The sequence below is a fragment of the Danio rerio genome, chromosome 9, assembly GCF_052040795.2.
Source record: "Danio rerio strain M-AB ecotype USA chromosome 9, GRCz13ab, whole genome shotgun sequence".
In the NCBI taxonomy this organism is placed as follows: Eukaryota; Metazoa; Chordata; class Actinopteri; order Cypriniformes; family Danionidae; genus Danio; species Danio rerio.
In genome coordinates this window covers 59,015,001-59,037,032 of record NC_141029.1, presented here as the reverse complement: position 1 = coordinate 59,037,032, position 22,032 = coordinate 59,015,001, and the positions used below count along the sequence as shown (strand labels likewise).

General features: G+C 41.2%; 1 protein-coding gene and 1 long non-coding RNA gene across 9 annotated transcripts in view; both read right to left on the bottom strand.

The window, feature by feature from the left end:
• The window catches only part of dpp10 (dipeptidyl-peptidase 10 (non-functional)), a 58,560-nt gene that overhangs the window by 18,621 nt on the left and 17,907 nt on the right, over positions 1-22,032 (bottom strand). For 6 of the 8 annotated variants that reach the window (XR_015944848.1, XR_015499931.1, XR_015944849.1 and 3 more), the window contains exon 1: positions 4,736-4,983. The exons of the other annotated variants lie outside the window; for them this stretch is intronic. Coding sequence is in view for 1 of the 6 variants with exons in the window: in XM_087268479.1 (XP_087124605.1) it covers positions 4,736-4,786 (51 nt within the window). In the remaining 5 variants the exon portion in view is untranslated. Of the gene's footprint in view, positions 1-4,735; positions 4,984-22,032 lie in introns of those variants that run through there. 8 annotated transcript variants of the gene reach the window in all.
• LOC147842492 (uncharacterized) overlaps positions 17,528-22,032 on the bottom strand; it is a 5,967-nt gene continuing 1,462 nt past the window's right edge. Inside the window, exons 1-2 of the long non-coding RNA XR_015500080.1 lie at positions 19,539-22,032; positions 17,528-18,463 (exon numbers count right to left, since the gene is read on the bottom strand). The exon at positions 19,539-22,032 is cut by the window's right edge and continues 1,462 nt beyond it. This is a non-coding gene — a long non-coding RNA (uncharacterized LOC147842492). The remainder of the gene's footprint in view (positions 18,464-19,538) is intronic.

Here is a 22,032-nt window from a genome sequence, read left to right as displayed (position 1 = left end):
TGTGTGTGCGTGCGTACGTGTGTGTGTGCGTCCGTACATGTGTGTGTGTGTGTGTGTGTGCTGATTTACTCCACTGTCTCCTCTGCATTTAGATTCACAAGATGAGGAAAAACAGACGCAGTTCAACATTCTGGAGGAGTAAAGTGTGTGAATCCTCTACATCACACACACACACACACACACACACACCACACACACACCACACACACCGACATTAATCTGCATCTGCACAAACACGTGCACACAGCACACACATTTCGCACTTATGACACTGACCAGTGGGTTTCATTCAGAGGTTCAGCTGTGCGTGTGTGTGTGTGTGTGTGTCTGTGTGTGTGTGTGTGTGTGTGCGTGTGTGTGTGTGTGTGTGTGCGTGTGTGTGTGTGTGTGTGTGTGTGTGTGTGTGTGCGTGTGTTAATAAATCGCACTATTCATGTGTAAATAGACACACACACACATTTAGAGCAGTGTTCGAGCATCAGATCGCTTCTGAACAGATGTGGATCTGCATGATGGGCGGGGCTTCTGTCTGCCTGGTGACTCTAGCTTCATGGCTAAATGGCTAACACTAACAGTATTGGGAGAGCAGCTGTGTTTATGTGCTGTATGAAGGCTGATAAACAGCGTGGATTCGTTTGGAGCCGTGTCTGAGTCCACTAGATCTGTCAGAGGTGCAGCAGCTCTGAGTTCATCAGCTCCTCCTGTCTGGATGATGGAGGCTTCAGTGGTGCTTCTGACTCTATCAGCAGGAGGGTTGACAGTGACAGTGTGAAACCAATGACTGTAAAAAATATGGACGACGCGACAGCCCCTTTTCCCATTGAACGCCTTGAGGGCAAAACGCTTGCTTGACGGGCACAAACTGTCGCAAAAGACTGCTGAAATTGGAGCCAGACATGCGCAGAAGGACTGTCTGATGGAGCCAGAGGAGGAGCCGCCAAAATGAGCAGAGTCGAGCTTCCAATCAAACGCTTTATGTAAAATCAACCACGCCCCCCGAACTTCTCAGCATGCGTTTGCTGTCATATCAACACAGATGGATGTAATAACGTTAACAAATATGAGGGTTTTATATATTCAATCGCGCCAGCTCCAGGCCGCAGCGCATAACTTACTCGCGGCGTCGCGGGCTGATTCCGGCTCGCATGCGGCAACGCCGGCTCGCTCGGCCGCCGCATCTGGCTCGATCGACTCGGGCTGGAATTGGGTAGTTGGAATTGGGTCCAGGCATCCGGAGTAGGTCCAGCAGAGGTAACATTAGTCAGTCTGAGCTCTAAGAGATAAGTCTCCGGCAGGCGAGAATCTAGCCGGAACTGTGTTTTGCTATCTGGGTGGCTAGGCGTGTATCAGCAAACTAATAAAGCCCGAAAAAAGCCCTGACCTTAGTGAATAAACAGTGTTCCACCAGGATCATGTATGTCAGAAACTATAGTTTACTGCTGAACTCATTTTGTCATGGTAAAATAACACAGAAATCGAATAATAACACTTCAGTCTACTTCAGTCTCCTGCCGAAGCTCAGACGCCGCGCTTTGAGAAACTGTCAATCACAGCTATCAATCACGATGACACGCCCAGCATTAAATTACTGCTAAAAACAAACTGTTTACAAAAATGAAGATCTGCACCTATTTCAGCACAATAACCAGTGCCTTAATCCACCAGAACTATCTTTCGGGACATTTTATTGCAAGTGTAATATTTTTTTTTATTTGGGCTCAAGTCTCCTTCATTAACACGGAGGAGGCGGCTTTATGACTTGTACTGCAGCCAGCCCCCAGGGGGCGATCTAACGGCCGAGACCTTCACTCAAACGCAGGCTTGCGGCACACTTGTGTGAAACACACCCGCTCCTCTGCTGAATATCAGTTTAATAATTAATAATGGCCATTATCACACTATAACGCACAATAGGTTTATGCATTATAGGAAATAAAGGCAAGCGATCAGCCAATATACAGAATGTATGTGGTTACATTAATTATTAACTGATCTCTGCACTCAGCCAAAACACCTTACCTGAGAACAAGTAATAGATTCAGAAGAGCCGAGTCGAGAATATGTGCTCAGATAAAGACAACAGGAGGAGTGAAATATCACGATTAGCAAATACAGTGAGATTATTTCCAGCGGGAGATCCTCGATGAACACTCCGACCAGCACAGCTCTCATCTCGCTAGATAGGCTCTCTAAAACAATGTCTTAAAACTAAAACGCACGAGTGTAAACGAGGCCTGAGTGTGTGTGAAACTGCTGAAAGAGCTGGACACCCTGATGATGAACAGAGAAACAGATGGAGATGGAGAGAGAGTGTGACTGCACAGTGTTGGACAGGAATAGAGAATTAAACTGAGCACACGGCCGGGTGAGAGCGCACACACACACACGTGTCAGACAGAGAGAGAGAGAGAAAGTGTGTGTGTGTGTGTGTGTGTGTGTGTGTGTGCTGCTATATTTATCCAGGAGACACGTGTTCAGCTGTGGGTCTGACCTCGCGGAGGACACCTTCAGGACGGTCAGCAGATTCAGCAGCAGCATCACACACACACACACACACACACACACACACACCACTAGACATCAGCCGTGCAAACACACCACAAAGGTCAGCCCTGTCCCTGAACAAGGCTCTGTCTGCGGTCAGAATCTTTAGCTGGACATCAGGACACACATGTGGAAACAGCAGCAGCAGCAGCAGCGTCTCCACAGCTCCAGCAGAGGGCAGAATACAGCTGAATACACTGTTTACAGCAGCAGATCTGAGGTCAGACCAGCCTGAACACACCTGCAGCAACAGCAGCATACAGCACACTGACACACACCATCAGCACCACACACACACACACACACACACACACATTACTGCCATACTGTCAGACTCACACAGGCTTACCGCCATACAGTCAGCCATACTGTAATGCAGTCAGTCAGTCATCAGGCACAGTCACACACTCACACAGTCACACACTCACACAGTCACACACTCACACAGTCACACACTCACACACTCACAAAGTCACAGTCACACACTCACACAGTCACAGCCATACTCACACACTCATGCAGTCATACAGTCCTGCAGACCCCAACACTGACCATCCTCATCAGAGCTGCTCCACTCTCCAGACTGCATTCAGACACTCTGTTCTCATCACGGGCCTTCAGTCTGCATCTACACTGAGCTCAACTGCAGCTCTCACTGACCCACACTGGCTCACTCAGCCGCTCTCACTCAGCCGCTCTGGTCCAGCACAGAGCAGATGACAGAGTTTCGGACTCGTGCTCAGAGGAGTTGGAGATCGGCTGATTATAGCCCAGAATGCCTCAGCTTCAGAAGACTCCAGTAATGAGGGCACAGTCAGAGATAATGAGGAAGAGCATCGTTATACATCATCACATCAGAGCCGGAGACGAGCTCAGAGCTGACTCCAGATCAGTGTCCGGCTCTCCTGCATCTGACAGCGGTTACTGAGAGCCTCTACAGAAGAGGACGAGTGAACAGATGAGGAAGATGATGATGAAGAAGAAGGTCATCAGTGCAGCACAGAGCCGATGCTGCACACACACACACACACACACACACACACACACACACACACACACACACACACACTCCACTGTCTGCAGATCTCTCATTAACAGCCAGTCAGGTGTAAATGAGCTGCTGTAGGATTTATAAATAACAGCACAACATCAGAACACACACACACACACACACACACACACACACACATTTATCCACATACTGTAACATCATGAGTGTGTTTGTGTACACACACACCGCTCGCTCAGAACACACAGCCCTACTGCTATTACTCTGCCGTCAGGTGATGACACCGCGTCTGCCCTCATGAAGAGACTAATATAAGACTGCTGAATGAAGCCTCTGATCAATCTGAGTGAATAACTGTGTGTGTGTGTGTGTGTGTGTGTGTGTGTATAGACTGAAGTAGACGCCTCACAAACACACACACACACACACACACACACACACACACACACTTTGGCCTCATTGTCAGACTGGTTGAGCTGCTCTGGAATATGATAAAAGAATAAACTGAGCTGAATCTGAGAATGAAACTCTGAACACACTCAGCCTGTTCACACACACACACACACACACACACACACACACACACACACACACACACACACACCTGCACATGTAAAACACAAGCATAAATCATGCAGTTTAATAAATATATCCCATTATGTGTAGCTGAAACCGAGCCCGGTGTGTGCGTGTGTGTGTGTGTGTGTGTGTGTGTGTGTGTGTGTGTGTGTGTGTGTGTGTGTGTGTGTGTGTGTGTGATTATCCTCGGTGTGGGTTTAACGGCCTGTGGGTTCGGTTTCTCCTCCAGAACCGCGGATGGATCTGATGGGGGTTGAGCGGATATTTGCGGTTCTGTCGGTAATCGATCATTCATCAATCGATCATCGATCAGCGATGAACGCGACGCGGCAAAAACAGCGCGCTCTCCATCTGCGCGCGCCAGAACAGGTACACGCAGACGCGGGAGCGCGCACAGGCCGGTTCTCCAGAAAATTCGTTATCGACATCGACAGCTACTGATCAACAAACGCGACACACCGATCTGTGTTTTCCGTCGCAACCGATGATGACCCAAACACCGACAGAGCGCGAGCGAGAGCGCGCGCGTGTCTGATTCTCCACAAATAAAGACAGGCGTGCACGCGCCCTGGAGCAGCCGCCGCACCGGGACCGGGAGCCTACCTCATCCTGCGGGTTCGGTCTCTGGCTCTGCTGCTCTTTGCTGGCCGTCATGCTGTAATGCCGCTTCAGATGCCGCTGAAAGAGCCGAAACACAGCCGATCTGGCGCTTCAGGCGCACGCAGCACTGCAGAGCCGCTCCCGGTGACCGGCAGCACGAGCCTGAGGATCGGTTACCGAGAACAGCGAGTTCGGGTTCGGTGTCGGCGAGTCTGCACTGATGCAAACGGAGAAGGATCCGGTGGAGAAACAGCGGAGGAGAGAGAGAGAGACCGATGATGATGATGATGGAGGAGGAGGAGGAGGAGGAGGAGCAGCGGCACACCGACACACAGACCGACCGACCGACGGGAACACGCTCACAGAGAAACGGACGGACACAGGGATACACATACACGCACGCACGCACGCACGCACGCACGCACGCACACACACACACACACACACACACACACACACACACACACACACACACACACACACACACACACACACACTGTATGGCTTTTCCTCCATCTACTGGCTCAATCGGGCCAGTGGTTCCGACTTTTACTTGTCCTGCCAAAAAAAGTGGTTAATACCTATTTCTGTGCCATATTTTAAATAATGTGTCAGAAGCCAAACACAAGCTCAGCATCACTTTACTCTAACACATCTGACAATATCAAATATCCAACACTGGTGTCAATAAATGTGGGAATATATGTGTGTGTAGTGTACAGTGGGCTGAAATATAGAGCAATAACAGATGAGCTGAGACTGCAGTCTGATCCTGAAGCAGGTCAGTGTTGATCTTCACAGCTGTCAGTGTAGAAATGAACACAACAGCAGGCCGAACACAACACATTATTAGACAATGATCAGATGGTCATTTCTGTCAGTTAGCGGATAAACAGCTCTCGCTCATATTTCAGCATGAGTTCACTTTCCTATTAGACATGAAACACATCTGCCGGTAGGAATGACACCCCACCCTGCTCATCATCCTCTTCATATAGCTGTATACACACAACCGTGACTCACTGATATAGCCTGGTTCAGTAGTTTGTTGGATCGCTCTGCTTTCCCCAGGCCATCGGGCAGTCCTTATTGTTGAGCCCTGCTATAGATCACAGAGTAGGGGTCACCAATCTCGCTCCTGGAGATCTGGTGCCCTGCAGGGTTTAGCGACAAACCTGACTCACCACACTTGCCTGGAAGTTTTAAGTATAGTAAGAGCTTGATTAGCTTGTTCAGGTGTGTTTGACAAGGGTTGGAGCTGAAATCTGCCGGACACCGGACCTCCAGGAACAAGTTTGGTAACCCCTGGTCTATAGATCATCACTGTAGATCATCACTATAGATCATCACTATAGATCATCACTGTAGATCATCGCTGTAGATCATCACTATAGATCATCACTATAGATCATCACTATAGATCCTCACTATAGCTCATCACTGTAGATCATCACTATAAATCATCACTGTAGATCATCACTATAGATCATCACTATAGATCATCACTGTAGATCATCACTGTAGATCATCACTATAGATCATCACTATAAATCATCACTGTAGATCATCACTGTAGATCATCGCTGTAGATCATCACTATAGATCATCACTATAGATCCTCACTATAGCTCATCACTGTAGATCATCACTGTAGATCATCACTGTAGGTCATCACTATAGATCATCACTGTAGATCATCACTATAGATCATCACTGTAGATCATCACTATAGATCATCACTGTAGATCATCACTATAGATCATCACTGTAGATCATCACTATAGATCATCACTGTAGATCATCACTGTAGATCATCACTATAGATCATCACTATAGATCATCACTGTAGATCATCACTGTAGATCATCACTATAGATCATCACTATAGATCATCGCTGTAGATCATCGCTATAGATCATCACTATAGATCATCACTATAGATCATCACTATAGATCATCACTATAGATCATCACTGTAGATCATCACTGTAGATCATCACTATAGATCATCACTGTAGATCATCACTATAGATCATCACTGTAGATCATCACTATAGATCATCACTGTAGATCATCACTATAGATCATCACTGTAGATCATCACTATAGATCATCACTGTTGTCGGAGCCCTGAATTAGAAAGAAAGTAATGTATTTAATTTATTTTATTTTGTATTATTTTTGGCTTACTTTTTGCCAGCTGTTGTGCTGCCACCTATGGGGCATACTAGTCACTGCACTGTAGGAAAGCCAATATCAGCTGAACCTAATCAGCAAGAAGCATGCCAGTGGGGAGAGACACAGTTTTCAAACGCTCAATTGGAGGACATTGAGAATTTTATTGTAAGTTGTTTGTTTTGGAACATGTTTTGGAAGCAAGAATAAAAATGGATCAAAATTCAAGCAAGTGTCCTGCGTCTAAAAACATTACCTGCTGGGGACAGCGAAATCAACAAGGAATTCGCTGTGACAAGTTTGAAAACTATCTCGATGATGGAAAATTTGGATGGAATATTGGCTTGCTTTCCATTACAGACTGGAAGATGACAAAATATCTGTGAGTACAAAGATTTAATTACTGGCAAAATGGATGAATCACAAGAGACTGTTGCTTTGACAGAGAAAGACTCTTTAACAAAGCTTATTGGAGCACGTAAAGGGAAATTGGGGGCATGTACCCGTAAAATGAATGAAATAAAATCAAGACAATCTGAAACTGGAGATGTTAATGAAGTAAAGCGCCTTCTAACCACATTTCTTAATACTCTTGAAGAGTTTGAACAAGCTAATGATTCAGTGCAAATTTTGCAGCCAGTAGAAGAAAGAAAGGTGGATCAACAAAATTGGTATAAGCCAAAAATTGATTGTTTTAAAAGATTTATTGATGAGATAAATGTTTGGATTGCTCAAACTCAAAAGGAAGTGGAAGTTTCATATCAAAGAGATGAACAAGACAATCTTGATAATAGCGTGAACTTTGATGACAGTATTTCTGGAATTATTCAAAAGCGTGCAGCATCAAACGTTTCAAAATTATCATCAAAATCAGGTAAATCTTCTTCTTCAGCATCATCTGCTGCATCAGCACGCATGAAAGCCGAAGCTAAAAAGGCTGCTTTAATGGAACGTGCCGCTGTGTTTGAGAAGAAACAACAATTGGAGTTAGAGGAGGCGAAGCTAAGAGCAATGAAGGAAAAGTTGGATTTGGATACAGATATTGCTGCAGCTAATGCTAAAATCCAAGTCTACAAGAGTTTTGAAATTGAAACACAGGGAGATGATATGAACATGTATTTTGATGAAGGACAGCAAGTAGCTGATGCTAATATCGAACAGATGTTAACCCCTGTTGAATACACATCGCTTGGAGCAATTCCAAAAACACCATTTCAAGAAAGAATGTTGGGACAATCGCCTCGGCTGCTTCAAAGTCCAAAGACTGTGAAGTCAAAGACAAAATCCACTGCAGCAGATCCATCAGCAAGTGAGTATGTCACAGGACCACAAACTGCACCTAATATTCATTCTAAGCAACAAAATGACTTGGTTGAAATATTAATCAAACAGCAAAATCTGGCTTTACTTCCAAGTAAGTCGATTCCAGTATTTGATGGTAATCCTATTCATTTTATGTCTTTTATGAGAACATTTGAGCATGCAATTGAAAGTAAAACTCAAGATGACAAAGACAGACTCTATTATCTTGAACAGTATACATCTGGGCAAGCTAGAGACTTGGTTCGCAGCTGTCTTCATGTAGAGCCAGCAAGAGGTTATAAATTGGCAAAGCAACTGCTTAAAGAGAACTTTGGTGACGAGATAAGAATATCTAATGCATATTTGGAAAAGGCAATGAACTGGCCGAATATTAAAACAGAAGATAACAAAGCCTTGCAGATGTATGTTCTTTATTTAAGAGGATGTTGTAATGCTATGCAAGAGCTCAGCTACCTGAATGAACTTGATAACTCCTCAAATCTCAAAGTCATCCTATCAAAACTGCCCTATAAAATAAAAGAAAAGTGGCGATCAACAGCTTATGATATCATGGAGCGACAAAATCAAAGAGCAAAATTTGAAAATCTGGTTGAGCTTCTTGAGAAACAAGTGAAGATCGCATCTGATCCTTTGTTTGGTAAACTGACTGATGTATCTGCAGGCAGACAGCAGCAGAAAGTCTTAACTGTGACTCATATACCATCTTCTGTTAAGTCAAGAAGCAGCTTTGCGACAGCAGTCTCAACATTTAATCAAGATCGACCAATAAGGAAGCAACCTTTCCAAGATGTCAACAGGTATGTTACATTCTATTGTTTGTTCTGCAATGGAAATCATTTAATCACCAATTGTCAACAATTCAAAAACCAACCAAACAATGAAAAAGTAAACATCTTGAAAGCCAAAGGACTTTGTTTTGGCTGTTTGGCAAAAGGTCATTTAAGCAAGAGCTGCCAAAAAAGAATGATTTGTGACATTTGTAAGAAACAACATCCTACTTTGCTACATAAAACAAAAGAAGAAATTGAACAAAGAACTGAGCAAAAGGACTGTGTGAGGCAAAGTGTGAAAGCAAAAACTGTCAGCACCAATACAGATCTCCAAGATGAAACAACAGTGAGCAGTGGGTTGGTTTCTCTGGGTGAAGGCAACAGTAAAGTGAAAGAATACTCACTTGCTATAACGCCGGTTCAGGTAAAAATGGGTAAAGGGACAAAAATAGTAACTGCCTATGCTTTTCTAGACCCAGGAAGTTCAGCTACATTCTGCACCGAGAACTTGATGGAAAAACTCAATGCAAATGGAAGAAAGACTGAAATACTGCTAAAGACGATGTCAACAGAGAAGCCAGTCAAAACCTATGAGATAAACGACTTGGAGGTTAGTGATATAGAAGGAAACTTATTTATTCCTTTATCCAAAGTATACCCTCAAAACCTCATTCCTGTTTCTAAGGAAAATATTTTCACTACTAAAGATCAGATGAAATGGCCCTATCTGAAAGATGTCAAATTGACAGAAATTGATGCTAAGGTTGAATTATTAATTGGCATTAATAATCCAAAAGTGATGGAGCCCTGGCAAATAGTAAATAGTCAGAACAATGGCCCATATGCCATAAGAATGGTCCTTGGGTGGACAGTCAACGGCCCTCTAGGTGGCTTTGGGCAACAGAATGTGAATGCTGCTGAAGTGACTGTGAACAGAATATCAGTTGCAAATATAGAAGAACTATTGGTTAAACAATACAATATGGACTTTTCAGAAAGACTTTATGATGAAAGAAGAGAAATGTCATTGGAGGACAAGAGATTCATGAGTATTATGTCCAACAATGTAACATTAAAAGATGATCACTACCACTTGCCTTTACCCTTTCGACAAGATGATGTAAAGCTGCCCAACAACAAACAAATGGCACTTCAGCGGACAACAAGTCTTCTGAAAAGGTTGAAGGGAGAGGAAGCCTACCATAAGGAATTTAGAGATTTCATGGAAAATATGCTGCAAAAGGGATATGCAGAAAAAATTCCCCAAGAACAGCTTGATAAACCAGATGGAAAGGTTTGGTACATACCATATCATGGTGTGTATCATAAACGCAAAAAAACTATACGTGTAGTATTTGATTGCACTTCCTCATTTAGAGATGTATCCCTTAACAAAGCACTTCTTCAAGGACCAGATTTGGCAAACAACCTTATAGGAGTTCTCCTACGATTCCGTCTTGAGCCAATTGCATTTATGGCAGACATTCAAAATATGTTTCACCAAGTCAGAGTTCTTCCAGACCACACTGACTTTCTAAGATTTCTATGGTGGCCTAATGGTAATTTTGAGACAAACCTTGAAGAGTACAGGATGAAAGTTCATCTGTTCGGTGCCATATCATCACCAAGTTGTGCTAATTTTGCTCTACAACGGACAGCGGATGATAATGAAAATGTATATGGTAAAGAAGTAGCAGATACTATCAGATACAACTTCTATGTAGACGATTGCCTAAAATCCATTGCAACAGAGAAACAAGCATGTGAATTAGCCAAGAATCTTAAAGAAATGTGTGCTAAAGGTGGATTTAAGTTGACAAAGTGGGTCAGTAACAGCAAAGTTGTTGTATCCTCACTCTCAGAAACCGAGAAAGGAAACCCAATTCAAGACTTGAATTTGGACAGGAAAAGACTATCTGTTGAACATGCCTTGGGTGTAGAATGGGATACGAATGAAGATGTGTTCACATTCAACATAAAAGAAAAACAGAAAAATCCCACCAGGAGAGGTATACTTTCAATGGTAAACTCTGTGTATGACCCCCTTGGGTTTCTGGCCCCATTTACTTTAAAGGCAAAACTAATTTTGCAAGAACTTTGCAAAACAGGTTGTGGCTGGGATGAGAAAATCCCAGACAATCTGCAGGGTCCATGGGAAAAATGGTTCAAAGACTGGGACTGGCTATCTAATTTTCAAATTCCAAGATGCATTAAGTCCTCAGATTTTGGAGAATTCAAAACAGTTCAACTTCATCACTTCTGTGATGCAAGTGAATGTGGCTATGGAACTGTGAGCTACCTCAGATACAGCAATAACAAGAATGAGACCGAAACAGCATTTGTTTTGGCCAAGGCAAGAGTTGCTCCACTTAAGCAAATAACCATCCCCAAATTAGAACTGACAGCAGCTACATTAGCATCACGTATTGATCGAATGTTGAAAAGGGAACTTTGCCTACCCTTGGAAAAATCTGTATTTTGGACTGACAGTCAGTTAATTCTCAAATACATAAACAATGAACATTCTAGATTTCACACCTTTGTAGCAAATAGACTCTCCATTATTCGAGATCTTTCAAACCCTAATCAGTGGAGATATGTGAAATCTAAAGATAATCCAGCAGATTGTGCATCTCGAGGACTAGATGCCAGTGCATTAACAGAAATGAAACAATGGCTACATGGACCAGATCTCCTTAAATTAGAGGAAGATCACTGTTCTAATATGCCTATCACCTATTCAGTTGACCCAGATGACCCAGAGGTCAAAAAACCTATTTTTGTCAATGTCAATGCACTAACTATAATGGATGAACAAAAACCTGCTACAAACAAACTGGTTGAATACTATTCCCAATGGAACAAGCTCAGGAGAGCTGTTGGATGGATTCTAAAATTTAAGAACTTCCTTAAAGCCAACCTGAAAAGGAAACAGAAATCTAATAAGGTAATCCCTGATACAAGTTCTAATGTTGCACACCGAATAACTGAACCGAATTTGTCTGTAGAAGATCTCAAAGATGCAGAAGAATCAATCATTCGATATGTACAGGAACAGCACTTCAAAGAAGAACTCAAAGACATTCAACATGGAAATCCAGTTAAAAACAGAAGTGCTATTGCCAATCTAAATCCCTTCATTGAGAATGGATTACTCAAGGTAGGAGGTAGACTTGGCAAATCTGCAATGCCACTGGAAATCAAAAATCCTACTATTCTTCCGAAAAATTCTCCTGTTTCTAAATTAATTTTAAAACACATTCATGAGAGTTATGGCCATTTAGGAAGAAACTACATGCTTTCCAAATTACTTCAGCGCTACTGGCTACCTTGTGCAAACAACATGGCAAGAAGTATAATTCATCATTGCATCTTCTGTAGACGTATTCAGGGGAAAGTAGGCAAACAAAGGATGGCAAATTTACCTCAAGACCGTATAACCCCTGACTTGCCGCCTTTCACAAACACAGGAATAGACTACTTTGGCCCTATGGAAATTAAAAGAGGTCGCACACATGTAAAAAGGTATGGAGTCATCTTTACTTGCCTTGTATCACGTGCAGTGCATCTAGAAGTAGCAAATTCTCTTGATACAGATTCCTGTATAAATGCTATAAGAAGATTCATAGCCCGGAGAGGCCCAGTTGCAACTATTAGAACAGACCAAGGAACTAATTTTATTGGTGCACAAAAGGAATTACAAGAAACATTGAAAACGCTCAAACATGAGAAGATTACAAGAATTTTGACTGATATTGGAGTAAACTGGATGTTCAACCCACCATCTGCAGCACATTTTGGGGGTGTATGGGAAAGATTGATTAAATCAGTAAAAAAGGTTTTATATTCTGTTACCAAAGAACAAATACTTGATGATGAAGGCCTGCATACAGCAATGTGTGAAGTGGAAATGATCCTAAATGACAGACCCATTACATCTATATCAAATGACCCTAACGATCTTGAACCTTTAACCCCCAATCACCTCCTTCAGTTAAAACGACAACCAAATTTTCCTCCAGGATGTTTCAAGAAAGAAGATCTATACTCTCGACGAAGATGGAAGCAGGTACAATATATTGCTGATCTTTTCTGGAAACGCTGGATTAAAGAATACCTTCTGTTAATGCAGAAGAGAAGTAAGTGGCAACGAATAAAGAACAATTTCTTTCCCGGAGACTTGGTACTCATAGTTGATGACACTGCTCCAAGAAATTCATGGTTAATGGGAAGGATCCTAAAGACTCTACCGGATAGCCAAGGTCTTGTAAGAGTTGCTATAGTGAAAACCAAAACAGGTACACTTCAAAGACCTATCCATAAACTGTGCCTGTTGGCTGAAGAATCTAATAAATAGACAGTAAAGACTGATTGAAAGGTTCATAGTATGAAAATGTAAATCAATAAGAAAATTAAATGTTTACCTCTATTATGAGCTACATCATTTTCTAGTTTAGAATTATTATTATTGTTTTTCTTTACAATGTAAATTTGATGTAAATTGTAACTTTGTAGAATTATATTTGGCTCCTTAAGATTTGGAAATATTGTTATGATTGTGGAATCCCCAATCAGGGGCCGGATGTCGGAGCCCTGAATTAGAAAGAAAGTAATGTATTTAATTTATTTTATTTTGTATTATTTTTGGCTTACTTTTTGCCAGCTGTTGTGCTGCCACCTATGGGGCATACTAGTCACTGCACTGTAGGAAAGCCAATATCAGCTGAACCTAATCAGCAAGAAGCATGCCAGTGGGGAGAGACACAGTTTTCAAACGCTCAATTGGAGGACATTGAGAATTTTATTGTAAGTTGTTTGTTTTGGAACATGTTTTGGAAGCAAGAATAAAAATGGATCAAAATTCAAGCAAGTGTCCTGCGTCTAAAAACATTACCTGCTGGGGACAGCGAAATCAACAAGGAATTCGCTGTGACAACTGTAGATCATCACTGTAGATCATCACTATAGATCATCACTATAGATCATCATTGTAGATCATCACTGTAGATCATCACTATAGATCATCACTATAGATCATCACTATAGATCATCGCTGTAGATCATCGCTATAGATCATCACTATAGATCATCACTATAGATCATCACTATAGATCATCACTGTAGATCATCACTGTAGATCATCACTATAGATCATCACTATAGATCATCACTATAGATCATCACTGTAGATCATCACTATAGATCATCACTATAGATCATCACTATAGATCATCACTGTAGATCATCGCTGTAGATCATTGCTGTAGATCATCACTATAGATCATCACTATAGATCCTCACTATAGCTCATCACTGTAGATCATCACTATAGATCATCACTATAGATCATCACTGTAGATCATCACTATAGATCATCACTATAGATCATCACTATAGATCATCACTGTAGATCATCGCTGTAGATCATCACTATAGATCATCACTATAGATCATCACTATAGATCATCACTATAGATCATCATTGTAGATCATCACTATAGATCATCACTGTAGATCATCACTATAGATCATCGCTGTAGATCATCACTATAGATCATCACTATAGATCATCATTGTAGATCATCACTGTAGATCATCACTATAGATCATCATCATCATTGTAGATCATCACTATAGATCATCACTATAGATCATCACTGTAGATCATCACTGTAGATCATCACTGTGGATCATCACTGTAGATCATCACTGTAGATCATCACTATAGATCATCACTGTAGATCATCACTATAGATCATCACTGTAGATCATCACTGTAGATCATCACTGTAGATCATCACTATAGATCATCACTATAGATCATCACTGTAGATCATCACTATAGATCATCACTATAGATCATCACTATAGATCATCACTGTAGATCATCGCTGTAGATCATCACTATAGATCATCACTATAGATCATCACTATAGATCATCACTGTAGATCATCACTATAGATCATCACTGTAGATCATCACTATAGATCATCACTGTAGATCATCACTGTAGATCATCACTATAGATCATCACTGTAGATCATCACTGTAGATCATCACTATAGATCATCACTATAGATCATCACTATAGATCATCACTGTAGATCATCACTATAGATCATCACTGTAGATCATCACTATAGATCATCACTGTAGATCATCGCTGTAGATCATCACTATAGATCATCACTATAGATCATCACTATAGATCATCACTATAGATCATCATTGTAGATCATCACTATAGATCATCACTGTAGATCATCACTATAGATCATCGCTGTAGATCATCACTATAGATCATCACTATAGATCATCATTGTAGATCATCACTATAGATCATCATTGTAGATCATCACTATAGATCATCACTATAGATCATCATCATCATTGTAGATCATCACTATGGATCATCACTATAGATCATCACTGTAGATCATCACTGTAGATCATCACTGTGGATCATCACTGTAGATCATCACTGTAGATCATCACTATAGATCATCACTGTAGATCATCACTATAGATCATCACTGTAGATCATCACTGTAGATCATCACTATAGATCATCACTATAGATCATCACTGTAGATCATCACTGTAGATCATCACTGTAGATCATCACTGTAGATCATCACTATAGATCATCACTATAGATCATCACTGTAGATCATCACTATAGATCATCACTATAGATCATCACTATAGATCATCACTATAGATCATCACTGTAGATCATCACTGTAGATCATCACTATAGATCATCACTATAGATCATCACTATAGATCATCACTATAGATCATCACTGTAGATCATCGCTGTAGATCATCACTATAGATCATCACTATAGATCATCACTATAGATCCTCACTATAGCTCATCACTGTAGATCATCACTATAGATCACTATAGATCATCACTGTAGATCATCACTATAGATCATCACTATAGATCATCACTGTAGATCATCGCTGTAGATCATCGCTATAGATCATCACTATAGATCATCACTATAGATCCTCACTATAGCTCAGCACTGTAGATCATCACTGTAGATCATCACTGTAGATCATCACTGTAGATCATCACTGTAGATCATCACTATAGATCATCACTGTAGATCATCACTATAGATCATCACTATAGATCATCACTGTAGATCATCACTATAGATCATCACTGTAGATCATCACTATAGATCATCATTGTAGATCATCACTATAGATCATCACTATAGATCATCATTGTAGATCATCACTATGGATCATCACTATAGATCATCACTGTAGATCATCACTGTAGATCATCACTATAGATCATCATTGTAGATCATCACTATAGATCATCACTATAGATCATCATTGTAGATCATCACTATGGATCATCACTGTAGATCATCACTGTGGATCATCACTGTAGATCATCACTATAGATCATCACTATAGATCATCACTATAGATCATCACTGTAGATCATCACTGTAGATCATCACTGTGGATCATCACTGTAGATCATCACTTTAGATCATCACTATAGATCATCACTGTAGATCATCACTGTAGATCATCACTATAGATCATCACTATAGATCATCACTATGGATCATCACTATAGATCATCACTGTAGATCATCGCTGTAGATCATCACTATAGATCATCACTATAGATCATCACTATAGCTCATCACTGTAGATTATCACTATAGATCATCACTATAGATCATCACTGTAGATCATCACTATAGATCATCACTATAGATCATCACTGTAGATCATCACTGTAGATCATCACTATAGATCATCGCTGTAGATCATCACTATAGATCATCACTATAGATCATCACTATAGATCCTCACTATAGCTCAGCACTGTAGATCATCACTGTAGATCATCACTGTAGATCATCACTGTAGATCATCACTATAGATCATCACTGTAGATCATCACTGTAGATCATCACTATAGATCATCACTGTAGATCATCACTGTAGATCATCACTATAGATCATCGCTGTAGATCATCACTATAGATCATCACTATAGATCATCATTGTAGATCATCACTATAGATCATCATTGTAGATCATCACTATAGATCATCACTATAGATCATCATTGTAGATCATCACTATGGATCATCACTATAGATCATCACTGTAGATCATCACTGTAGATCATCACTGTGGATCATCACTGTAGATCATCACTATAGATCATCACTATAGATCATCATTGTAGATCATCACTATGGATCATCACTATAGATCATCACTGTAGATCATCACTGTAGATCATCACTGTAGATCATCACTGTAGATCATCACTATAGATCATCACTGTAGATCATCACTGTAGATCATCACTATAGATCATCACTGTAGATCATCACTGTAGATCATCACTATAGATCATCGCTGTAGATCATCACTATAGATCATCACTATAGATCATCATTGTAGATCATCACTATAGATCATTGTTACGACCCCAGTCACAACATTAAATGAGGGAAAAACACAAATGGATCAGTCTAGGGGTTTTATTAATTAAACAATCAAATATAAATAAAGTGTGGGGAGGAAACACAATAAACACAGGCTGAGAACAAAGGAGCACAACTCCACGTCTGGACGGCCGCTCAAATCCCCGTCTCTGAATCACTGCAGCACGAGCTCTTAAATAGCCGACGATGAATTGTCTGCAGGTGCGGAGGAAATCAACTCTAAATGAAAACACAACCATCAACACAACACAAGAGGGCGACAAAGTAACAATTAAATAAATAATAAATACATGGACATGTAACACCTTCATCCCCCAAAAGTGTTTCCATCACCAAAACACATACTAAGTCAAAAAAATTATTTTCAAACACCTTTTCCCGAACACCATTTCATGCACCTTACCCACTTATTCCACCCGGGACAGTGCATCAGCCACCACGTTGTCACAACCTCGGACATGCTTAATGTCAAGGTCGTAGGGCTGCAAAAATAAACTCCAGCGCATCAAACGCTGATTAGAGTTACGCATGGTGTTTAGGAAAGTAAGAGGATTGTGGTCACAATATACAACAATCGGGTGATAATTGGACAGATAAACTTCAAAATGCTGGATGGCTAGAACCATTGCTAAAGCCTCCTTTTCAATGGTAGAATACTTCCGTTGTGTAGAAGTAAACTTCTTTGAAAAGTAACATACTGGGTGTTCTACTTCAGCACCTCTTTGCTGAAGGACAGCTCCCGCACCAACATCGCTTGCATCCACCGCAAGACTGAATGGCTTCAAATAATCTGGTGCAGCCAACACTGGAGCTGAAATCAACAAAGACTTTACATTCTGAAATGCACATTGGCATGCATCGGACCACTCAAATTGGATCTTTGGACTCAACAGATCGGTTAGCGGAGAAACAACTGTAGCAAAGTTCTTACAAAATGAACGGTAGTAACCTACCATACCTAGAAAACGACGCAATTGCTTGCGGTCCTTCGGAGAGGGAAAATCACAAATTGCAGTCACCTTAACAGCAACTGGGCGCACTTCACCATTACCAATAACTTTTCCCAGGTAATCAATAGTGGCTTTACCAAATTCACATTTGGCCAAGTTAACGGTAAGTTTAGCTTCTGCCAATCGATTAAAAACCTGTCGAAGCAAATGCATGTGCTCTTGCCATGTCGAACTATACAACACTACATCATCCAGGTACGCTTCGCAATTTGGAACACCAGCCAACACGGTGTTAACGAGCCGTTGGAAAGTGCTTGGAGCGTTTTTCATCCCGAATGCCATCACCCTATAATTAAGAAAAGCATCCGGGGTGACAAATGCTGATATTTCTCTAGCACGTTCACTTAACCCCACTTGCCAATATCCCTTTAATAGATCGAGTTTCGAAACGTATGTAGCAGAACCTACACGATCCACACAATCATCTATTCTTGGCAAAGGATAGCAGTCACTTTTAGTTACGGCATTTACACGACGATAATCTGTACAAAATCTAAATGTGCCATCAGATTTCTCTACCAGCAGACACGGTGAACTCCATGGACTAGTACTAGACTCAGCGATGTGATTTTCCAACATGTACTCAACTTCCTTCTGCAGAAGCGACCTTTTAAGTGGATTAACACGATATGGATGTTGTTTAATCGGCTGGGTAAAACCAACATCAATATCATGCTCAATCACTGAAGTTAAACCAGGAATGTCACTGAACAACATTGGGAAACTTCTCACTAACCCAATGACTTCAGCTTTCTCAGTTTGACTCAAGTGTGGTAGTTTGCTAGTTAAATTTTCGAGCATCTCAGAGTTTTTCAACCTACCCTCAATGATACATCTAGATGGTTCAACATCTTTTTCATCGACTGGTTCAGATGTAAACACACCCACAGATAGAGACTCTTGAACAGGTAACTGTATGACGTTTTTAACTTTCTCAGTATCCGACTTTCTCTCATAATAGGGTTTAATCATGTTTACATGACAAACTCTCAGACTTTTTCGACGATCGGGTGTATGGATAACATAGTCTCGATCTGACAGTTTCCTTTTGATCTCGTAAGGGCCACTATAACGAGCTTGCAACGACCCACCAGATACTGGCAATAACACTAAAACTTTGTCACCAGGGCTAAAACTTCGTTCTCTCGCTTTCTTGTCGAACCAAGTTTTCATCTTTTCTTGTGATTTTTCAAGGTTTTGCTTTGCCAATTCACGGACTCTATATAGACGTGTACGAAACTGTGAAAAATACTCCGGTACGGTGGTACTTTTTGAATCAGAGAGCCACCTCTCTTTCAATACGGCCAAAGGGCCACGCAAATTGTAGCCAAACACGAGCTCTGCAGGGCTAAAGCCCAGTGATTCTTGAATCACCTCTCGTGAAGCGAAAAGCAACCATGGAAGTCCTTCCTCCCAATCTCCCTCAAGCTCAAAACAGTACGTACGCAACATTGACTTTAAAGTTTGATGAAACCTCTCTAAAGCACCTTGACTTTCTGGATGATACGCAGTGGAAACGTTATGTTTTATACCAAGTCGTTTAAGTACTTGAGAAAACGATCGAGATGTAAAATTCGTTCCCTGATCACTCTGGAGAATTTTTGGCAAACCAAAGAGCGTGAAAAACTTAACCAACGCTTTGGTGATCGCTCTAGTGGTTACAGAACGCAAAGGAATTGCCTCTGGGAAACGTGTAGTCGCGCACATAATCGTTAAAAGATACTTAAAGCCAGATTTTGAACGTGGAAGCGGTCCTACACAGTCGATTAAAATGTGTTCAAAAGGCTCAGAAACCATCGGAATTGGATAAAGTGGTGCAGGTTTGATAGTTTGGTTGGGTTTTCCAACAACTTGACAAACGTGACAAGTCTTACAAAAACGTGCAACATCACGCTTTAATCCAGGCCAATAAAAGTTTCGCAAAATCCGATTGTAGGTTTTTAAAATACCCAAGTGACCAGCTGAACCATTGTGTGCACAATCTAAAATCATGTCTCGGTAATCTACTGGAATTACGATTTGGTTAACTACATTCCAGTCTTCAGAAGATTTTGGAGATACCCACTTTCTCATCAGAATGCCGTTTCTAAGAAAGTACATCTGAGGCGCACACGTATTTTCCTGCTCTGGTCGAACTAATTCGAAAAGCGAAGTAAGAGTGGAGTCAGATTTTTGAGCGTCAATTAACTTCTCGGGACACAAAGACAAATCAGCACAGTCTATAGCATCCTTCTCAGCACTCACAGGAAACAGATCTGCTTTTTCCTGTAAAGGGACAGAGAACAAATCAGTTGTGTCAGAATTTACCATGAATGTGTCACATAAATCAACGCTATCAGAAGTCTCAGCGGATTTAATCATAGATCGAGTAAGCACGCACGCAGCAAATACATCCGGATACTTAAGCGCACAGTCATCAGTACCAGCGAGTGGTACAGGAACAACTTCAGGTGACACGTTAATATCGCTCCATACACTACCTCCCGCTAAATCATTGCCTAGAATGAATGTTACACCAGCAATAGGAAGAGAAGCACGAACACCGACGATCACGTCACCGCTCACTAATTCAGACTGTAGACTGATTTTATGCAACGGAACATCAGCAACTCCCATCTCAAAACCGCGCACTAATACCGCGCTACCAGTGGCAGTTTCCTCTGATAATGGCAAAACTCCTTCCAAAATTATGGAAAGACTTGCTCCAGTGTCCCGTAAAATGCGTACAGGCACAGGCTTACTCATGCTGGAAATGGACACGGTTCCATAGTGCAAGAAAGGCGCATAACCATCTTTAGTGGGATTAAAATCGGACTCGGACGTACAGTTAAAATTTGAACTAGAGTCAACAGAAATTAACCCAACATGTTTCGCTTTCCCTTTCTTCCTCAACACTGGACAGCTTGCAATTAAATGACTAGAATTTTTGCAATAAAAACAAGCCCTTTCATCAGTCGGAACAGTTGACCTAATACGGAGTGATTTACGAGGTGGTGAAACAGGTGCTTCAGCAAAAACTTTCTCTCGCGGTTTCTCTTTAAAGGTGATTTTGTGCGTTAAAACAAAATCATCTGCCAAAGTGGCAGCTTTGTGGAGGGTATCAGCTTTCTGTTCATTAAGGTAAGTAGAAAGAGCAGATGGTACACAATTTTTAAACTCCTCCAAAAGAATAAGTTGTCTCACTTGTTCTTTACTCTCAGCTTTTTGAGACGTGCACCACCGATCAAACAACATCTCTTTCTCTCGCGCAAACTCGACATAAGACTGATTTGAAAGCTTTGCATAATGCCGAAAACGCTGTCGATATGCCTCCGGAACTAACTCATATGCTCTCAATATAGCAGCTTTCACCAGCTTATAGTCAGCCGTTTCTTCAATAGACAACGAAGCGTAGGCTTCTTGTGCTTTACCGGTTAACACGCACTGCAATAGCAGCGACCAAACATTTTCCGGCCACTTTAAAGAAGCAGCGACTCTCTCAAAATGACAAAAATATTTCTCAACATCCTTTTCACAA